Here is a 16,109-nt window from a genome sequence, read left to right as displayed (position 1 = left end):
AGAGTGCAGGGAGAGTGTGTCATGTCCCGCCCTGACTATGTGCGGAGGTCGGCCAGAATAGCAGCACGAGTTTAGTGTTTTGTTTTGGAGCCGAGCTGGATCCGCCTCTCATCAGGTGCACTGGGTGGGGTCATTAGTTTAAATAGCACTCCATCCCAGTGCTCTGAGCGGATTATAGGAATCACTTTGGTCTTGGAAGCTAGGAAGGAAGGTTGTCTGTTCCAGCTCAGAAAGATAAGTGTGGTTTCAAGTTTTGTTGTTTGTGTCATCTCTCCCATCCAGGTTCTGTGCGAGCAGGCTGCTCCTATTTCCCCTCTTCACCATCTCAGGGAATTTAGGGTGTTTCAGCCCAGGCACGGGGACACATCATACCTACCACCAAGGTCTGCATGTGGGCTGAGCAGTGCAGGGAGAGAGGTCAGGGATTAGCTAGGAGGTGACCCTTCCCCTGCCTCTCGCCTAGAGCCTGGTTGGTGGTTTATCTGTGAGTCTGAGTGCACGTCCGCCGTGACAGAGTGCAGGGGAACCGCAGGGAGAATACTAGGAGAGTGCAGGGAGACGGCAGTTTTTTATTTATTTATTCTTACATCAGCTGTAAACTACAGCTTATGCCAATAAGATGGAAGCCTTTATTAGTCCACTGCCAGTGTACCAACCAATACCATCCAGTCTGCACCCCTTTGGGGGGCCAGGTCTTATTGATGACCATTCTCATCTTTTGCTAGCTTTACTTCTTCCAAATCATCCTTTAAAGTCTCTATGTCAGCAAGATGCAGAGAGAGGAGGAGCTGGATGTTCCTGATGACATATTCTCATCGATATTAGATGATGTGGAAAAGGAGGAAAGGCAGATGGCATAAGAAGGGCTCCTACCTGTAGGGCAGGAGAGCACTGAGGTTGGAGAAGTGGGTATGCCAGAGCTGATTAATATTCAGTGTTTACTGTCAAATAACCTGTAGAAGATTGCAGGCAAGAACAGCAATAACATGAGTATTGGGCCCCAACCTAATAAGCCAAATACCATACCAGCAACAGCACTTGTTTAAAGGTGGTGCGGCCAATGAAGACCAACTATATTATTAAATAAAAGGCAGCTGGTTCTTCACCACAGCATGGCCGCATGCGGATTTCCCACTTTTTAATGGAAGGGTGAGATCTGTGGCAAAACCGCATCTAATCTGCACCAAAATCCGCAATTAGAAATTGCTAATTTTGGTGTAAATATGATGCAGAAACGCACATAAATTCACACAGAATTTCTTGCAGGTCTTATGTGTGTTCTCCTGTATTCACACAACCATATCCATTTTGGTAAACACAGTGGAGGTCATTTACTAACTGAAATTCACCCTATTTGTATTTCTGGAGAAAATTGCGGCACAAAGGTTATTTGCGCCGCAATCTGTGACTTTTTCCCGCTCATACCAGGTCTAAAAAAGGTGGCGAGGAAGGGGACTGGCTGGCAGGCCCATCTTTTTTAATAATTTTCTACACCTGTTTTAAGCATATAAAATTGTCTAAATTTAAGCCAGCTAGTAGGCTGACGTAGATTTAGACCGGCAGCGGATGCGTCAAAGTTATGTAGAGGCCGATGCTTCTTCATAACTTCAGGAGTTCCACCGCCAGAGCACGGTTGTAGAACTGCCTATTCTTGTCCACCATATAGACAAGAATAGAATATGTTCTAGAATGTGTGGAATAGCTGCACAATTGCAGACAGCACACGTATGACATTTGCAGCCCCATAGAAATGAATGGGTCCGCGTGCAATCCACTAAAAAGTATATCGGACGCAGACCGAAAATATGGTTGCGTGAATACTCCCTTACCAGCATTCTGGATACTTTTTTCTTTGAGAGGACAGCACCCATAAAATGCCATTACCATTACATTTTTGTGTGTAATTTTGGGTAGTTGGGTAGCAACGAGATTTCGCTGTGTAAAAGTATTTCTATATTTTAAAAAATTGGTACACCTATCGATTGTAATATATTAATAAAATAAATTTTTTATCATATATGGTCTGTCCAAATAATCGCCTTTCTTGTAATGATTTATTCTCTGTGTCCTTTGTTTCAGCATTGTTTGGTCCTAATCCGTAATTTCCCCTTTTTCTATGTTGTGTGTTTGTAATTGTATTTGTAAAATGCAACTAAAAACAGAAATTCAATAACACCACTTTTTTTATCTTTTATTCAGTCTGTATATGGTGTATCAGAGGACTCTCAGTCACAAAGCCCAGTGCACATGGCTTCCCATGTGATTAGAAAAACTACAAAAGATGACTTGCGAAAACAGGTTAGTGCCTCAGTGAAACTGATCTTTTGTAAAAGCATTTATCACCTATCCCCAAGATCTACACCATTGGGACCACCACCTACACCATTGGGACCACCACCAATCACGAGAATAGTGGTCTTTTGTCCTCCATTCTTCCTCATCACGGTTGCCAACAAAAATGTTCCCTTTTTTTCTGGACAACTTATCCTAAAATCATGGACAGCCAACATTCTTATGGACAAATTGGAAAACCATAACAAATGATAAAGATGCTAAGTAATACATGTCTATAGCTCAATATACTGATAAACCTCATTACCAGCATTTACTGTCAAGTGTAAAATTATTAAAATTACCAACAAAATAACCATGTTACGTACCACCGGTCTCAAAAAAACTCACAGACACAACCAAATTGTAATTTCTTTTTTCATGGACACATGGAAAACGTTGCCTTTTTTTACGGACTGTCCAGAAATTTCTGGACGGTTGGTAACCCTGCTCCTGACTACATGACTAAAGGAGGACTTTGAATAGAATAATGGTTGAACTTGCCTATATTATTCAACATCTATGGGCAGCATGGTGGCTCAGTGGTTAGCACTGGTGCCTTGCAGCGCTGGGGTCCTAGGCTCGAATCCGACCAAGGACAACATCTGCATGGAGTTTGTGTGGGTATCCTCTGGGTACTCACAAATACATACTGATAGGGAACTTAGATTGTGATCCCCATTGGGGACAGTTGGATGCTAATGTCTGTAAAGCGCTGCGGAATATCGTAGCGCTGTATAGGTGCATAAAATAAATAAATAAGCGTCTAATGGGCTGACGGAGACAGTGCAGTGTTTAGCTGGTTCTGTAGTAGAGGTCCGAGCAGTGGTGTCCCTGGAGATAACACATTTCTCACCTATACTGTTGGTCAGTGATATTTGTCTCAGAAAACCTGTTTAGTCACAATTATATAGAGCAGGCCTAGACAGTAAAGCTACTGAAGGCCTAGAAAAAGCGAGATAGCAACATTATACATAATACACACCAATATATGCTGTTTAATATACCATTATAGTGGTCAGATCTCTATTTTCCCTACACAGAGCTCCAAATTCTCCCTACATGATGAAACACAGTCAGCAACCACTAGAGGAAGTTTAGAATCTTTCTGTATATGATTTATACACTTAATAATAAAACGGTATACAGTAAGCTCTTTCTAAAGGTAACTACAGACATTTTGTGATTTACTTCCCAGAGGTAAAAACAAACTAATAAGTAGAAACAGCAAAAAAAAAATAATAATAATAAATAAAAATAAATAGAAATAAAATTGAAATATAACATTTTTTATTTTACATTTGCAGACTATATAGCTGTTATCCAGTGCTGTAACATTATTGATAATGTTGTATCTTGTGTATGTGCGTTTAAAGGGAACTAATATGAGATTTCTTTTTTGTTTGTAGATAGATTTTTTGAATGTTCAGATAGATCGACATTGTTTAAAGATGTCCAAAGTAGCTGACAGGTAAGCGCTTTAAGCCTTCTTTTTTTTTTTTTTATAAAAGTAAATTACAATTGTTTTCATTTTTACAGAATAGGAAAACGGCACAATGAATACTTACTATCTTTCATTAAGTGTTCTTACCATATAAAAAAAAGTACACACATTTTTAGCTGGTGGCTTATAATTCAGGATTTTCTTCACTACTCTTACCACATGGACAAGCCCAGGCAACTACAGTGGTCCTCTGCTTTAGCTCAGATAGGTTCCCAAGTAAGGCGCTCGTCTAAGAGTCACTTTTAGGTATTGGACTGTATGCAATTTCTTCTGTTGCTTTGTCAGAAGATATGTTGAATTTGGGTATAAAATAAAGCAGTCTGTGTAGTTTTAATCTGACTTTATAATAGATAATGCGTTTTACATTTGTTGAAAATGCTTGTAGTGGTATTGGACAGAACAGCAGTTGTAATTTTTTTCCCCCAATCTCTATGGCCAGCTTAAAGTGTAACTTAACTTTTTATTATCATGTTTTTGTTTTGTTTTTTATCTAAATTGATGGGCTGGTTAATATATCCTTATAACCTTTCAAGCTTTATTTTCTGACATGGTGCTCCAATTCCTCAGCATATACATAGATTTAAAAGATAACATAAACAGATTTTTCTAAATATTTAAATAAATAAAATACTGTTGGAAGCTAAACATTTACTTTAAGGCCTCATGCACAGGGCTGTACTATGACTTTAGCAACAGAAGAAAGTGATCCAGCTTCCAAGATGGCAGTAGTAAACGTGATATTCTTTATTTCATGGGTGCAGAATAAAATCCAACATATACTTCTACGCGTTTCGGATCGTCAGGTTATGATCCTTACTCAGGATCCTTACACATGTTGGCGGTGTTTGATATAGGTGCGGCAGGTATGCAATCTGTGTGCCATGTATAGGTCTCCTAGACATTGCACACACCACATGAAAAGGGAGTGAACTTGTAAGGACCTGCTGCAGCTGCTTTGTTTGTGTGCACTGGCATTAAGCTCAATGGGTGCCAGATTTTTCAAAAACAAGTAATTAAAGATCTAGCTTAGTCTTCATGAATAAATGGGCCTGATAAAAATACCCCAAATCTCAATTAAGGTGCCATTTCCACCCAGTGACTTGTTGAATGGTATGGGTCTCTGGGTGTTGTTTTTCTGATGTAAAACGGATTACCAGCAGCCGAGGACAAGATGATCTGTCATACTTCGATTGCCAGGGTTGCATCTGTGGTAGCACAAACCCCCAAAGTGATACCAATTGTCTCCTAATGGCAAATAAAACTTTTCCTATGCAGAAAATCTGTATGATGAAGCACCATTCTTCTTTTTTAGATATTAAAGAGAATTAGTGACTCCCTGATTATGTTCTGAAAATCACAATTCTCTTCGAGATTCTATTTTAACTACATTAGACCAGTGTTTCCCAACCAGTGTGCCTCCAGCTGTGGCAAAACTACACCTCCCAGCCAAAGGCTGTCCGGGCATGCTGGGAGTTGTAGTTTTGCAACAGCTGGAGGCACGCTGATTGGGAAACACTGCATTAGACAAAGTCACTAGTTTTGTAATTACTTTTCAGCCCAAGCTACAACCAATTGCTAGTAGAGTTTCTCGTAAAGATGTCCCTTTGATCACCACCTAGTTGTCACTTTTTGCAACAGGATTCCAGTTTATGAAAGAAAGTCATATCAGAAAACAGGGACAAAGAAGACTTTCTATCCAGGAATATCGCGAAGTTGCATGACAACCAAGGAAACTTTAAAGAGACTGTCCCATTAAGAATATTGTTCTCATTTAAATCAAACACCAAAATTGTAATATGCCTATTTAACTAGCTATTTGTCTAATGGGCATTATCTAGCACCACTTACTGTTTCTTTTGAACACCAATTACTGCATCCACCTTTGCAAAATTGTGTCATTTGGATGCTCTCTGCCGGGTCTTTTCTCTGGTGTGGTTAGTAGGCTGCCTCAGAAGCTGCAGCATCTTCTCTGCTTGTGAGAGGAGCTGCTGACCAAGCACAAGATCATTATTCTCCTCAAACAAGCAGAGAAGAAACTGCATCAGTGTGTTAGTTCTCGTTAATTTAAACAGGCTTCCCTTTGTCAAATGAACAATGACATTTTCTCTCTGCACCAGGTAAGACGTATTGTTTGCCAGCATTTATAACCCTAAGACTGACTTATTAAACAGCACCTATCCACATTTACTTTCTGTGTGTTCTGTACATGTTAGTACTACACCGTTTTTTTAACAGGTCAGAGGATAACCATTTTTGTGGGAGTGCTAATTTAAAGGGCTTATGTCAGGATTGATTTAAGAAAATCAGACATCATATAGCACAAGATGATCTCTGTACCTCGCATGGATCCAAAAATGTTCCCATTCATTTCTCCTAATGCTCTCTCGACATATGTCAAGCTTGCCGCTCTCTCCCTGTAACTGCCATAGCTTCTAACAGTAGCTATGGCCGATAGTTCAAGGAACGAACTGAGGATGTGCAACCATGCTCATGCAGCTCAGTAGGAGGACGTGCACATTACGATACAGAATAAACGCCAGGGGGCACCATTGTAGTGAACAACTGGAGAGTTTTTTGTAACAGGAAGTAAATTACAGAGGCAACTAGTTTTTCATGCTTATTTATATGAAAATAACATTTTAGGGTGGCAAAACCCACAGTGGTGATCATACTTACCTGATTCTCGCCGCTGGGCTACAGGTCCTGAGTCTCCCTGCGTTGACATCTGATCGGGTAAGTACGATTACCACCCCGGGTCCAGCCACGCTGTGGGGGTCTGTAGAAAAGCACAACCAAAAGAGTGACACAACCCAAAAAGAGCTTAGGGTTATAGAAATATTCAGACTAGTTACCTTAGCATTCCCCTGTTCTTCTCATAGAAATCAGCTGCCCTCTTATATCTAGAACTGGCCCCTCTTTCCATGGAGCTTGGGGCTGTCAGAGGTAGTAATGTACTTTGGTCCCTGCACTCTCTAACATACACAACATATATCAGTTCTGGTCACACAAGCCTGGATCTCCTAACGTGAAGGACATTTCTTTTTGTCTTGTACAGCTTTATTGCTTATTCCGAACAATACACAGAGTATGACCCTTTCCTTACTCCGGCTGATCCCTCCAATCCATGGATTAGTGATGACGCGACTTTCTGGGATCTAGAAGTTAGGTAAATATTGTTGATGTCTTTTGAAGGTTATGATAATCTGTGTTTTTTATATTCTGTGCAAGTTCTGATATTTATACATGGTGTGATTTATGTATACAGTATTTATACTAATTAAACAGTTGGTTTGTTACATCCCTCCTTATGAGGGCTCTACAATTCAGAGCTAATGGTCTGAATAGACCCTTTTTTATAGTGTTTTGCTTTCAGTACGTTTTAAAGAGTTACTGTTAACCAATTTGTAGGTCAGATGACTATATAGTACTTACTAATATAGAGGCTCATTTATTAAACAGAAATATGCCTATATGAGGCGAATTTCTGGTGCAGATTGTGGCGCAAAGGTCCTTTGCACTTCAATCTGCGACTTTTCCACTGCTCAGCCCAGGTCGAAAAAAGTGGGTGTGGGGGGTGTGAGCAAGGAAGGGGACGGGTCGTCAGGCTCGTCTCATTTACCATTTTCTACTCCTGTTTTAGACGTAGAAAATGGTCTAAATCTAAAACCGCGAGGAAGCTGTCTTACATTTAGAAGTGGCGGTGGATCCGCTGAAGTTATATAGAGGCTGGCAGCTCTACATAACTTTGGCAATCCACCACCAGCGCAGGGCCATATTAAGACCGACATCTAAAACGCCGGTCTTAATAAATTCTTCTTCTTGTTGAAATTATGTGCCATATACCATATTTCTAAAGCCATGTCCCCACATTGGGCAAATCTCCTGTTCACCTTGAGGTTTTGTCCATAAGGATGCCCACTGATGGAGGGTTATGTGACCAGACACTTCCCTCAGCTTCCTCTATTCAAACTCAGTGTATGTGAATTGAGTAGACTGAGTGATTTGCCTGGTCACATGACCCTCCATCAGCTGCCATTTTATGGAGGCATACCGTAAGAAATATAGAAAATGTTACAGAATATCAACAAAGGCTATATTACTAAATTCTATGTAGACATCTTACAAAGATATTGATGAACATTAACCAGAAAGTGGCCAACCCCTTTAAATTGAGTCTTGACAGATTCATGTTGTTACAAAGTCCGTGCTTGGTCACAAAATACAGTTCCACTGTGTAAATTCACTGCAGTTGCACATATGGTAAGTCCAGGGGTGCTCGTGGGCACAATAGGTCAGGGCCCCATCGTCACCTTAACAAGATTATATTGTGAAATATCAATGATTTATTATAATTTGTGTCAAATTTGTCATCCTTGAAAGCAAAGAGCCATCTCAGCAGCGTGTGAAGAGGTGGGGATTCTGCCTGGATGAAATGCTTAAAGACCCAGTAGGACGAGAGCAGTTCCTTCGCTTTGTGGAATCAGAGTTCAGTTCTGAAAACCTCAGGTGAGTGAATTAATGTTATAAGGGTTTTATGATTCCGTCTATATTTTTCCACTGATAGATTAGTAAAAGAACAATGAAGTGCAGTGAAGTATTATGATTTTGGGACATTTCATGAGGTAGCCCACATCCTTATGCATTAAAGGGGTTGTCAGAGATAATTACAAATCTCCAACAACTCTTGCAATTAAACTAAAATAACATTTCATCTTATACTCACCCTTTTCCCCCCCTGCCAGTCTCTTCAGCGCTGGTTTGGCCCTCTTGTCACTACTTGTTTAGAAACTTTCGCAGAGATACAGCCGTATACGGCATGTGACCGCTGCAGCCAATCTAACGCTGAAGACAGTGAGTGGATGCAGAGGTCACATGCTGTATATCTGCATGTGCAACGGCCCACTATCAGGGTCTGGGGAATCCCTTGCCCCTTAGGAGGTTTCTACGAAATATGTCCCTCATATAGAGCAAGTAAACGTGACGCCAGTTGCAGTTAAGCAACGAGGACATGGAGTCCCCTTTGTAGATGGTAATGTTGTTACCCAGGGTAGGATTGCCAGAGTGGTGTAGAGTGGCCTACAATCTCTTCAGAATGGAACTAGGAGGTTCCTCTCCAGGGAAACTAACATTGCCAATGTTGCCGCCATCTGCTGCTAGACCAGGCAATTACATGAACATAACCAGTTTCATAAACATAAATATGCACATTATTAGGGGGTGACACAAAATACATTCTGGTGACATAAGTAAGCACATTAGAGACAGTAGAAAGGTGCCAAAGAGTGGTAATGGCACTCTGGGTCATTACACATGTTATTTTGCATGTCATAGCATCAGTGATGTGCAAGTGTATGGAACATCACCGCTGCAGCCAATTACTGTTTTCAGCAATCTAACTCCGGAGATAATGATTGGATACAGCCGTCACATGATGTATATCTGCATGTCACTGTACATGTCACTGCGTAAGTGATGTGCACAGTGACATGCAGGTGCCATATATCAGCACATCCCTAATCTACTGTAATTAGTAGGGAAGTGTCAGCAGCAGGATTGGATTAGCACTGCAGAAAAGGGCTCTGGAAAAGGGATGAGTATCAGATGAATTTTTATTTTAGTTTATTGCAGGGCTTGTCTGAGATTTTTAATTACAGTCCTGATCAAAAGTTTAAGACCACTTGAAAAATGGCAAAAAAATATATTTAGCATGGCTGGATCTTAACGAGGTTCCAAGTAGAGCTTCAACATGCAACAAGAAGAAATGGGAGTGAGACAAGACATTTTTTGAGCATTTAATTTAATGAAAACAACGAATAAACTGAAGCAGACTGTTTTTCAGCTGATCAAAAGTTTAGGACCACACCTCCAAAAAAAACTAAACCCCCCCAAAACAGAAATCCAACTTCCAAACATGAACTCAGTACTGAGTAGCTCCGCCGTTATTATTTATCACTTCCAAAATTCGTTTCGGCATGCTTGATGCAAGCGTTTCCATGAGGTGAGTGGCAACATTTCTCCAAGTGGTGAAGACGGCTGCACGAAGGCCATCTACTGTCTGGAACTGTTGTCCATTTTTGTAAACTTCCCTTGCCATCCATCCCCAAAGGTTCTCAATTGGATTTAGATCAGGGGAACACGCAGGATGGGCCAAAAGAGTGATGTTACTCTCCTGGAAAAAGTCCCTTGTCCTAATTGTGTACTGTAGCGCTGTCCTGTTGAAAAACCCAGTTGTTACCACACAGACGAGGGCCCTCAGTCATGAGGAATGCTCTTTGCAACATCTGGACATAGCAAGCGGCCGTTTGACGCCCCTGCACTTCCTGACACGCCATTGTTCCACTGAAGGAAAAAGCACCCCAGACCATTATGGCGCCCCCTCCACTGTGGTGCGTAGAAAACATCTCAGGTGGGATCTGCTTGTCATGCTAGTAACATTGGAAACGTTAGAGAATAAAACTTTCTTCCACCTTTGAATGTCCCATGTTTGGTGGTCTCTTGCAAAGTCCAAACGAGCAGTTCTGTGGCGTTCAAGGAGACGAGGTCTTTGAAGAAGTTTTTTGTTTTTGAAGCCCTTCAGTCTCAGATGCCGTCTGATGGTTATGGGGCTGCAGTCAGCACCAGTAAGGGCCCTAATTTGGGTCGAGGATCGTCCAGTGTCTTGACGGACAGCCAATTGGAGTCTCCGGCTCAGTGCTGATGAAATTTTTTGGGGTCTTCCACTTGACTTTTTTGTTCCATAACCCTCAGGATCATTTAAGAAATTCCAAATGACTGTCTTACCACCTCAGCAGCGATGGCGCGCTGTGAGAGACCCTGCTTATGCAGTTCAACAACCCGACCACGTTCAAAAAGGGAGAGTTTTTTTGCCTTTGCCATCACAACGTGTGACTACCTGACAGAAAATGACAATGAATCCACATCTTTGCACAGATTTGGCCTTTTAAAGGCATGTGGTCCTAAACTTTGGATCAGCTGAAAAACAGCCTGTTTCAGTTTAATCGTTATTTTCAATTAATTGAATGCTCAAAAAAAATTTTTCTCACTCTCATTTCTTCTTGTTGCATGTTGAAGCTCTACTTGGAACCTTGTTAAGATCCAACAATGTAAAATATGATTTTTTGCCATTTTTCAAGTGGTCTTAAACTTTTGATCAGGACTGTATCTCTGACAACCCCTATATAAGATGATTTTTGTAAGGGGTTTTCTAATTTTCATATGACTGTTGGGGCTCATGCACACGACCGTATGTATTTTGTGGTCCGCAAAACCCAGATCTGAAAAAAATAAGGATGACGTCCATGTGCATTCCGTATTTTGCGGAACGGAACAGCTGGCTCCTAATAGAATAGTCCTCTCCTTGTCCGTAATGCGGACAATAATAGGACATACAGAAACGGAATGCACACGGAGTAAATTCCGTAGTTTTCTTTTTGCGGACCCATTGAAATGAATGGTTCCACATACGGTCCACAAAAAAAAGTATTAATATGTCACCATCGGCCTTAGGTATTCAAAAAATGCTTTGTTGGCACGATCACAGCCGTAAAACCGTTTAAAACCGCTGCCTCCCATTGAAAACAGTGAGAGGCGGTTTTCGTGCTGCCATTCGGAGGCTTCCACTGATAAAAAAACGCTTTGCTAAGAGTGTCCATACATAATCAGGTTTTCAGATGCAGTTTTATAGGTAAAACCAAGTGTGGATTTGTAAATAAAGATAATGGTAGGTTCATATATGAAAAAGGTAAATCTGTAGTCTGTTCCAGCAGAGAAGCAGACTACTGGAGTTACTGTATCCAGCATATTCAGTCACCGCCAGATTCCCATTCCCTATAATGGGATCCGGCAGGTGCCCAGCGTAAATGCCGCATACGGTAACTTTGGTAGTCTGCTCCTGTCCTGGAGCAGGCTACCAGATTTACCTACCACAGATATGAACCTATCCTAAGTAGCATCCACCCTTCATACTTTCTCTCCCTTTAGGATCCACACCAGGCTTTAGCTTCAAAACTGAATTTGAAAATCTCATCAAAACCTGATCGTTAACGGCCAGCCTTAGGCCTCTTTCACAAGTCTGGATGGACAGTGGTTCAAATGTGAAGATGTCCGTGAAGAATCCATGTGTCCGTTTTTTGCTCTCCGTGTGTCATCCGTATTCCACAGATACTGCTAGGCTGATCTAATTTCCATAGCATATTCTAGTGTTGCGCTGGCAAACTGTGTCTGGCCCTGCCTCACTATTCCGGACGGGCGTCGCTCCACTCACTGTGTGTGTATTGGGGCCAGTATTCAGTGAACTCCTCTGTAGTACTGCAAAAGTTTGCCCTCCCTGTCCAGCTGCTGACAAAGGTGCTGATCAGCCTCCTATATTGGGCTGTTTTCTCAACCCCTTTACTGAGCTTTAGATATTCTAGTGTTTGCTAGTCCTAGTGAAGGTGTGCTTATTCTTTCTGTCTGCCCATGTACGAACTCTACCTGTTTACCTACTCTGATTCTCTGCTGCCTCCCTTGATCATCAGTGATCTCGGACTTGTTTCGTGGACATACACAAACCCTGCCTGCCCTGAGGAGTATATCCTGACACCTCTGTGCTTTGCATCGGTGTCTCTGCTCCCATGGATCAGATGCCAACTAGACCAGGACGTCCTGGTGGGTTCCCTGCAGTGAAGTCTACATCCTTGTGCAGGGGTTAAAGGGTGAATACCAGGGGTGCCCATGTTGTGTCTGTGGTTTTTCCAGACTCCTATACTATAATGTACATGAGTGGGGACAACTTGCAGTTTACTCAGCAAACCCATTCACTACACAGTGGGCTTTAGTCACGCAAAAGGTGTTGTGGCCAAGATCACTGTGTAGTCCCAACCTAAAAATCTATCAAATGTGCTACAGAAAAGTCTACTTGTAATTGTAACCCCAGACTAAAGAGCTTTTCTTTCATTTCTTGTAAATTTCTTTTTAAAGGATAACTGTCATATTTTGACTTAAAAATTCAATTTTCATATATGTTGTTGCTGCGGTGGTGATAATCCATAATCACTAATTATTGTGTTCACATACCACTTGTTTAATAAGATTCCGTCCATGGCAACCGCTCCTCACAAGACTTCTTTCTGACTATCTTCTCAAGATGGCCGTCGATGCCCTTACCCTGAGGCTAAGACCTCCCTCCCTTACTACCCAGAATTCATTCGGCTCATCTCCGGAACGCGCAGCCTGACCCCAACCAATCTGCTTTCTCCAGACTTCAACACACCCTCTTCCTCATGAGTAGTTGATCGCAAATTTTTATCGCACTATCCTGGTCCGATGGGAGCGCGCATGCAGTGTTCTAGACTGCCCACTACTACGTCCTCCGTCTTCTGTATATAGAAGATAGGAGACGGAGGACACCTAGCAACGCTGTTTTAGCAGCACCACTGAAATGCCTGGGGGAGGAAAGAACATGCTGCAATTACTAGGTAATTCAATACCTATACAAAAGTATTAACTAGGGAACTAAGGTGAACTTAGACCAATCCAATTACATAAAAAAAATATGACAGTTATCCTTTAATGGCTGTTTTGTTTACAACATGTTAGAATTCAGTATTTATATTATTATGCTGGTTTAATATAGAAATTGCAAAATAAATATTTTACTGAAATTCCAAATGGCTTAAGAATTTGAGTCATCTGCCCATATAGCATGTCCTCTTTACACATTTCAGTGTGTGTGTGTTGCCTAGCTCATTAGGTCTTTTCTTAACAATTCAAGTAGCAATCACCCTAGGAAGCATCATTCTTAATTATTGTATAATACAGCATAATGTGTTATGAATGTACTGTATATAGAAAGCCTTTATGAACAATGCACATCCCTTTCCACTAGATGGCAATATTGTTTCTTCAGTCCAACACTATACACTAATTGTGTCTTATGTATGGTAAAGGTTTTGGATGGTTGTCCAAGATCTGAAGAAGCAACCTTTACAGGAAGTACCGAAAAGGGTAGAGGAAATATGGCAAGAGTTTCTGGCCCCTGGGGCACAAAGTGCCATCAACTTAGACTCCCACAGTTTTGAGAAGACGAGCCAAAATGTTAAAGATCCTGGGAGGTACACATTTGAAGATGCACAGGTATGAAATGAAAGCGCTTGTAAATAGTAAATCATTATATGAAGAATATTTATTGCAGAAATTAGTCTTACAGTTCACTCACTTCAGCAAATGGCCTTTATTATGTAGAGAAAGTTAATACCAGGCACTTCCTAATGTATTGTGATTGTCCATATTGCCTCCTTTGCTGGCTGGATTCATTTTTCCACCACATTAAACACTGCTCATATCCTGGGGTTACAACCACCATGCAATCCAGCAGTGGTGGCTGTGCTTGCACACTATAGGAAAGTGCAGGCCTTGCTGGTGGCCGGGTCCAAAGGAACATGTAGGGCCGGCTTTTTCGGTGTGCGAGCTGTGCGGCCGCACAGGGCGCCATGGCAACAGAGGCGCCCGGCGGCCGATACAGCTCGCAGTCGGTCTCTACTCTCTTACAGGCTACAGCAGGCCGGCCCGACCCTGGATTGTGTGAGCGAGGCGAGTCGGCGACTAGGCGAGCGGCGAGCTCAGCTGAGCCGCTGCAGCTGCCAGCGGTCAGGTTCTGGAGCGGTGCGTGGAGGAGGAGCTTAGGGGTGCAGGCGCAGCGTCCAAGTGCCTGCGCCTTCACAGAGTCTAGACGCGGAAGGATCCGCATCATCTGCTCAATGTGTAAGGGTGGGCTGGGTGGCGGCCGGTGCTCTGCAGTCCCAGACCGGGAGGGAGCAGAACTAGACAGTGAGTACCTGTTCTTATTGGGGGGTTTTTTGTTTGTTTTTTTCACCAAATATCTTTTTCATTAAATTGGGGCAGGGTCTAATTAAGGGGGGCAGGCCCAGGGGACTGGATAAGGGTGACAGACACTGGGTATGATTAAGGGGCAGGGGACTGGATAAGGTGGGTGACACAGACACTGGGTATGATTAAGGGGGCAGGGGACTGGATTGTTAAGGGTGACACAGACACTGGGTATGATTAAGGGGGCAGGGGACTGGATAAGGTGGGTGACACTGGGGATGATTAAGGGGGCAGGGGACTGGATAAGGTGGGTGACACTGGGTATGATTAAGGGGGCAGGGGACTGGATAAGGTGGGTGACACAGACACTGGGTATGATTAAGGGGCAGGAGACTGGATTGATAAGGGTGACACTGGGGCGGTTAGGGCGCCACAAGATTAGCTCGCACAGGGCGCCTGAACACCTAAGGCCAGCCCTGGGAACAGGCATAGGGACACATGCGCAGCAGCTCCCTTCTTGGCCACCTCGTATCTGTGCTGCAGCGTGGCCATAACCTCTGGAAACTAGCAGTGTGTAATGTGATGAAAAATGTAATGGAAAAATGAATCCAGCCAGCAAAGGAGGCGATATGGACAATCACAATACATTAGCAAGAGCCTTGTAGTAACTTTCTTTACCTGATAAATGACAATTGCTGAAGTGAGACAACCCCTTTAATCATTGTAAAGTTTCATAGGTCTCAGTGCAGCCTCTGTTTCTTTGCTCTCAGTGTGGAAGTTATTAGGAATAGTAAATGCCATGTAACAAGTAGAACTTTAAATATATTCATGAAAACACTGCCCCATTAGACAGTGTAGCATCCACAGTAGACATGGCAAAATCCATCCAATTCCCCAGTAGTCACAACTAGTGATGAGTGAAGTATTGAAAAATTCGATTTGGCTGCACAAATTGCTTTCCATTGTATGGAGCGGGCACAATGACTGGGAATGGCGATCGCGCTACACCCCCTCATTTAACCCCTTGGATGTCGCATTCAACGCTGATCGCAGCATCTGTGGCTCACATTCAGCTTTTCAGGGGTTAAAAAAAATCATAATAATGCTCACCTCTACCACTTGATCACGGAGAGCCTGTCCGCTCCCATTTTGATTGAAGAAAACCAGCCACAGGAACTGCGGTGAGCTGGATGACATCACCACGTGATCATGTCACTGCGCACTTCCAGCGTGATCATGTGGTGACGTCATCACACTCACCGCAGGTCCTTTGGCGGGTTTTCTTCAATCAAGATGGGAGCGGACGGCCTCTCCGCAAGCAAGCTGATGAGGTGTTTTGTTTTTTTCAGCCACCATTTTAGAAAAAAATTACCATGATTCATTACCATGAAGTTTGAGGAAATTCGGCTTCATGAATTTAATTTTTCCTGAAATTCTGATCGAAGTCCACTTCAGATACTTCGATTCG

General features: G+C 42.4%; 1 protein-coding gene across 2 annotated transcripts in view; it reads left to right on the top strand.

The window, feature by feature from the left end:
• The window catches only part of RGS6 (regulator of G protein signaling 6), a 436,918-nt gene that overhangs the window by 383,798 nt on the left and 37,011 nt on the right, over positions 1-16,109 (top strand). For both annotated transcript variants that reach the window (XM_040412145.1, XM_040412143.1), the window contains exons 11-15: positions 2,200-2,298; positions 3,741-3,802; positions 6,891-7,001; positions 8,216-8,341; positions 13,762-13,948. In XM_040412145.1, coding sequence (XP_040268079.1) covers positions 2,200-2,298; positions 3,741-3,802; positions 6,891-7,001; positions 8,216-8,341; positions 13,762-13,948 — 585 coding nt within the window. The remainder of the gene's footprint in view (positions 1-2,199; positions 2,299-3,740; positions 3,803-6,890; positions 7,002-8,215; positions 8,342-13,761; positions 13,949-16,109) is intronic.

Source organism: Bufo bufo, chromosome 11 (genome assembly GCF_905171765.1).
Source record: "Bufo bufo chromosome 11, aBufBuf1.1, whole genome shotgun sequence".
NCBI lineage: Eukaryota > Metazoa > Chordata > Amphibia > Anura > Bufonidae > Bufo > Bufo bufo.
The sequence above is the reverse complement of the archived record's forward strand: the minus strand, read 5'-3'. Positions and strand labels throughout refer to the sequence as shown.